Below are 6000 nucleotides of genomic sequence, written 5' to 3' on the forward strand. Positions count from 1 at the left end.
GAAATTGGCTGAAAAGAACATCTGGAAGCTTTTCAGCCCTTGATCAGAAGTGCACCAGGTTTCATCAGCTGTTTCCTTTTTTAGTTATAAAGCAAGATAGACTCCACCCCCCACAAAAAAAAAAAAAAAAAAAAAAAAAAAGAGAGAGTGCAGAAAAGATTGGCTGAAAATATTTAAATATTTTTCCTGTCAACATTTTTTTAAACTTGGGTTGAAAATTTCACTTCAAAAAAAAGAAACCATCTACTTCTGCTAACATTCTCTACTGTCAGTTTTCCAAACAGATGCAATTAGGAAAGTGTTGTCAGTTTTCCTGTGGGTAGGTGGAGCTGGTGTGCATTATGCTTTTCTGCAGCATCACTCAATGCCTACTTGGAGCTGCTAGCATTAATGGGTCACATAGCAGGACTCAGATATTTAGATGCAACCTGCCTCCAGCCTCTGCTGGAAGAACCAACCTTTAAAGTGTTGGCTAACACTGGACTTTTGCATTTTCACAATGTGGCTGATAAAGCAACAAAAGATACCAAAGGATATTTAGTTATATCCTTTGGCAGGTACACAAAAACAGTAGCAAAATAGGCAAAGTAAAAGGGAAGCTACTGAGGAAAAATCCATCAATCTGGTAACCCTAGGCATTGCTGAAAGCACACAGCCAATGGAAATGGAGTAAGGTATATAAATAGCATGATGGGACTGAAGCAAAGAATTCTACATGCAATTTATTTAGATTGAATGCTATTATGCAAATAAAGCACTTCATTGCAAAGCCGCCAAGATACATTATTCTATTTCCTGCTGCTAAAATAGAAATTATTCAGGAGTTGTTTGCGTAGCATTATTGAGGGGAGCTATACTTCAGCTTCAATAGCTCTAGTTTGATTTACTGTTATTATTTTGGGCCGTACAGTCAACTCAAGACTGTTGCACAGTCCTGACTGCCCACTGCTGCAGGAGCACTATTCTTGTTTTAACCTTCGATGGTTTAAGGTGGGAAAGCATTATAGACATTGATATTTGCTTGATTTGTGAAAAAAGTCAAGTCATAGTCCTCTTGGCTCTTTTCCCTTTGGCTCTTTTCCAGCTGTCTTGGTTTCTTTTTGAGGTTCTCCTGGAAGAAATTCTATGCTTTCATACTAAAGCCAACATTTCATTCTCAGTTTCTACAGATCAAGTGATGAAATGTCATGTGTGAACCCCCTGAAGGCTGTGAAGAGAAACTCTGACTTCCCCACAGAAAATTGTGAACTGCAGTTTCTTACTGGCTGACAACAACTTTGACTCAATTTGTATGAAATTCAATTTACTTATTAAAATGGACATTATTGTTCAAATATTAGAAACTCCATTTCTTATATGTTCTAAGCTGTACAATTGTCAGATTTTTATGGTTTAGATTGTAAATGTGGTTTTCTCTGGCTAATTATTGGTATTATTTTTTTAATTTTGATGTCTTAAAGGCCAATGTACTGTATCATAATAATATGAAGGACGTATTTAACAGGTGTGGAAAACACTGTATACAAATGTATATTTCTAAAAGCTATTTTTATGATTAGCACGTTTACTGTTTTACCATATTTAGAGTCAGGTGATATTGCACTTCTTTGTTTACCGCTTAGTTCAAACAAGACCATTTTTATCAGTGCCACAATTAAATGCATTGTATGGTATTTCCCATTATTTTATTCAATTTATTTGTCATTGGAAATAATTAAATTTGGTAATAGAATAGCTTCTAAAAAGTGAACCTGTCAAAATAAGAGAGCAATCCTTGATAAACTGTAAATTGCATCCTCCTGTAAATCCTCTTCTTCAGATAAGCCCTCTCTGTGATGCCATTCATCAGACAGTTGTTACAGCTGTTCTTGCAAATCTTTAAAGGCAGTTTGTTGCTACCATATGGAAAGTCAGTCAGCCTCCTGTCTAGCCAGAAAAATTACTTATAGCCTGCCAATATCTGACAGCCTGAGTTAGCCTACTGATTACTTTTTGGGTTCTTTTCTGGCAGTAGTCTTTCCACCCACAAACTCCTAAGGCCCTCCTAAAAGCCTGAAGTTGGAATAATTAATTATTACAGATGTGGGGGGAATCTCAGTATAGAATTTTATAATAAATCATATTTCCTTTTAAACAGAATGGATGCATTATTTCTCTTGTGTTACTGAGACATTAAAGGTAAAAAAAGCATACAGGCACAAGGACTTCTTCCCCTAGAAAAGTACCAACTTGTTCACCATCCCAAAGTCAGACCTCTTTAACATTGCAGATGACATGAAACAAGGAATACGTATTTATTCATCCACATCTTTATGTGAATGGTACTCATATAGAAAGAGACATGTCTTTAAAGTGATTGCAGGGTCAATAAATTATTTATTATCTACAGCCTCCCAAGAGGGAGAGACATTAATTTAGGAAGTATCTTACACAGTCAAATGGAGCACAGACCCTGTCTGCAGCATTAAGCCCTGATCACTGAGCTCCATGACTGGGGTACTTAGTATTTCAGATCATCCAGCACTACAAAAATGAACTCTTGCCTTGCCCTTTCAAACATTCTCTGTAGGCTGAAAACAAGAGAAAACAAAAGGTACCACAGAGACTTTTAAAAAGATCTAACTTTAAATTTCTGTTTTAAAAAGCAGTTTCTGAGATGACAGGTTAACCTCAAGTAGTGTGGGTGTAAGCTGGTGGGAGCTCAAGGTCTCTGGTCAAGTTTCTGGCATGGGGATCATCAACAAAGAAGGACTGATATTTTTCAAAAATTTGGAAGCAAAGTATACATTTTAATTGCCTATTACTGAGTAAGAATTTTTTTCACTAGGTAGCTATGTGACATTGCACTCTCAGTTACATTTGTGTACCTTATATTTAGCTTGTCTATTGTATGTGGAGTTACATGGTTTACATAAGTGCTGAGTAGTACCCAGCTCCTTAAATAAGGAAAGACTAGTATAAGTAGCTACACCTGAGCATAAAGAACTGCAGCTTCAGAGTTTATCAGGGCTGACTCTCCAAGAAAAGTGCAGGAAAAAAATATTATTCCTTGCAAGTGAAATGTTAGATCAAATCAGAGGGTGAAATACTTCTCCATTTTCTATCTCTTAATATAGGTTATGAACATTTTTAACTGTAAAAATGCAAACAGAATTGCCATTTTGGGATTTCTGTCTCCAGCTGACAGCTAAAAAATAAGGAACTCCAAACTTCAGCAGCTCAAGGGGCATTTAAATCACATAAACTGTTGGCTGACTTAAAAGATGCAGAAAATCATCCAAGGAGATCAGTTCTGATATTGGTGTTAATAAACTAGATATGAGAAACATCTAGGTATATTGTCTCTTCACCACTTCCATTCCAAATGAGCTAACACTCCCAGAAAGCACTCTGAGATTTTTACACATTCTTTACAGTCATTAACCTTACAGCATAAACTCACACAAATGATTGCACAATCATAATGTTGACACTGTTTCACACCACAGCTTAGGTCCTGAATATATTTTGAACACAAAAGTCATCTCTGATGACACCATGAGGCACTATTTCATTTGCAAGCCAGAAGATTGTTACCCCATGCAGCCTATTACTAGTAAGGTTTCTCAATGGCATGTTTGCTTAAAATCACTCCAGAGGATGCTGGTAGCTTCAACAGAGCTTGCTTGTTCTCTGCTGTCCATGTTTGCAGTATGCTCGGTGTTGTTTGCCATCACCTGTTACTTGTTTGACATAAGTTTTGTCAGTTGTGGGATTTTTCGACATTGCTCATCCCTTGCAATACAGAGGAATAGGAAACATAAAAGATCTTGTCAATCAGTTTGGACAGCCAACAGTCATAAAATCCTTTACAGACAGTCCTGAATCAAACCAGTTCATTTTCTACACAGATATATATGCTCTGTGTATTTCAGATATTTGTTTCAAACATGGGCAGCTGCATGAATGGAAAATGTTTACTAAAAAGCTTTAAAGTTTGGATCAAGAAAAAATATTTTTACTTTTGTAAACCCTTGTTATACATATTGTTACAGTTCCTATTAGTTTTCTCTGTAGATCCATTTTTAGTTCTGAAAAATCACTCTACTTAAACTATGTAGATAACTATAATCTTGTTAGCAGTCCTATTTTTAATTGGTGCCACTGCAATTTAGATTTGAAACATTCAGAGTTTGCCCATTAGAGCAGATTGATGGTTCATTACAGTTTTCTTTAAAATGTTGTAACATAATTTTTACATGTCTGTAAATAAATATTTTCTCTGATTTATGCACTAATTCAGTTTTGCAATTTCTTCTCTTAAAATGTGACTCTATGACACTTTCCAGGAAAAATGTATTTCTCTCATGGAAAAATGGCATTAAATGGTAGTACAACCATCCTTCACAAACTTTCAAAGCAGACCAAACAGAAGGAGGCATTCATAATATTAAGTACTAAACTTCAGTAAAATGTATAAAAATGTTAAACCTGCTATCATTTTAATATTTTGATAAATTTAAGCTCCAGTACTGTATTAAAAAATGACTGACAAGAAATGTGACGGACTTCCTGAAAAGAGGGAATTCTTCAGTGGAGTGAGAAAGAGGGAGCACAGTGGGGATATTTCATTGAATTTAAGAAATGCTTTTTCTTAATCTTGGAAGCTTCTGTGTTTCACGTATCACAAAAGCAGTATGAACATAATTTATGAAAACCATGCCAAAAATAATTATCATTTTCTGCTCAGTATCCAAATTCATTTTGCATTCATAGTTCCCTATTCCATTCACAAGGTGTTGCTTGCAGGCAAGCTAAAGAAAATTGGTCCACCAAGTCTATGAGAATGATTTTAAATTATATTGGTATTGTTGGGAAGCAAGACTGTTTTGAAATACAAGGTAAAACCAGCAAAACTTCACAAGTTAGTACAGTAGCTCTGAGCATTTCTCAGCAATGAAATGTTCTGGCCACGAGAATGAAAGAGAAAGAGAAAATAAAGGCACTTGTGTACAGCAGTTAGAGCCCTGTGTTTACAATCCATGCCCTTACAAGAATCAGCTCTGGAACACTGGTAAGAAAGTCCTCTGAGAGACTGCTTAGAGAAAATACTGAGTGCTACAGGGAATACATAGTTGCTGGGTTTTGGGTGGTGGGATAATAACCCATTTGAAACAAAAATTGCTTGAAGTTTTGTGGCTGCTGTAATAAGTACTTTTTCCTGATTAACCCCTCAAAGAAAGACCTTTGTTCTACATTTGTGCAAACAGAATTAATCTGCAAGTATCACACTTTATTTTAACAAAAACTAGTTTGCAGAGCATCCATTCCATATAAATCCCACTTACCAAACAAAAATATTTCTAAAGGTTACATTTAAATCTTTCTGATACTGTCGTGGCTACATGACTTAGCCTAAGGTAATGGAGAAAAAACTTTGCATAACCACTCTACTGGTGTATTACCATATGTGAATGTATCCATGGTATGTAGCTATGCACATGTGGGAAAATATCCTCCATTGCTTTGTGCTTTAGATAATTACTAGAACTAGAGACAACTAAAGTTGTGTAAAATAAGAATCAAACTCATCCCTGTGGACAGTCATTAAATAAGTACCTTCAGTGTCTATTCCAACTGGATTCTTAAGCAGAAGCTGCGGTCAGTGTTCATTCTATGAGTAGTTACAGAAGCATTTAGCAAATTATTTAAAGAAAGAAGAAATTATACTGCTGCTGATAGTATTGCTGCTGCAGCAGGACCACAGTGGAACATGGTGGAGGAACAGAAGATTTACAGCATGGCAAGGCTGCAGCTTAAATCTGGTGCTGAGATCTGAATGAGCATTGAAAGGATTTTATCTCAGAATGACTGAGGGGATGTTTTGCACTTGTACTCATTTTATATTTGAAGAAACCTCCCCTATACACTTATTTATTTTCACATCTGACAGCATGCCATGATTTGATGATTCTTTCAAGGGGTAAGCCTCAAAATTTGCATGTGCTTTTGGTCAAATTT

The 6000-nt window shown here is 35.9% G+C and overlaps 1 protein-coding gene across 7 annotated transcripts in view; it reads left to right on the top strand.

Annotated features, from left to right (window-relative positions):
* Positions 1-4275, top strand: part of RALYL (RALY RNA binding protein like) — a 370535-nt gene extending 366260 nt beyond the window's left edge. For all 7 annotated transcript variants that reach the window (XM_071421354.1, XM_071421357.1, XM_071421350.1 and 4 more), the window contains one exon: positions 1161-4275. In XM_071421354.1, the coding sequence (XP_071277455.1) occupies positions 1161-1195 (35 nt within the window). In that variant the 3' untranslated portion in view covers positions 1196-4275. The remainder of the gene's footprint in view (positions 1-1160) is intronic.
* Positions 4276-6000: the final 1725 nt, after the last annotated feature.

Source organism: Agelaius tricolor, unplaced genomic scaffold (genome assembly GCF_023055355.1).
Source record: "Agelaius tricolor isolate 1412-34295 unplaced genomic scaffold, bAgeTri1.0.p SCAF_2, whole genome shotgun sequence".
In the NCBI taxonomy this organism is placed as follows: Eukaryota; Metazoa; Chordata; class Aves; order Passeriformes; family Icteridae; genus Agelaius; species Agelaius tricolor.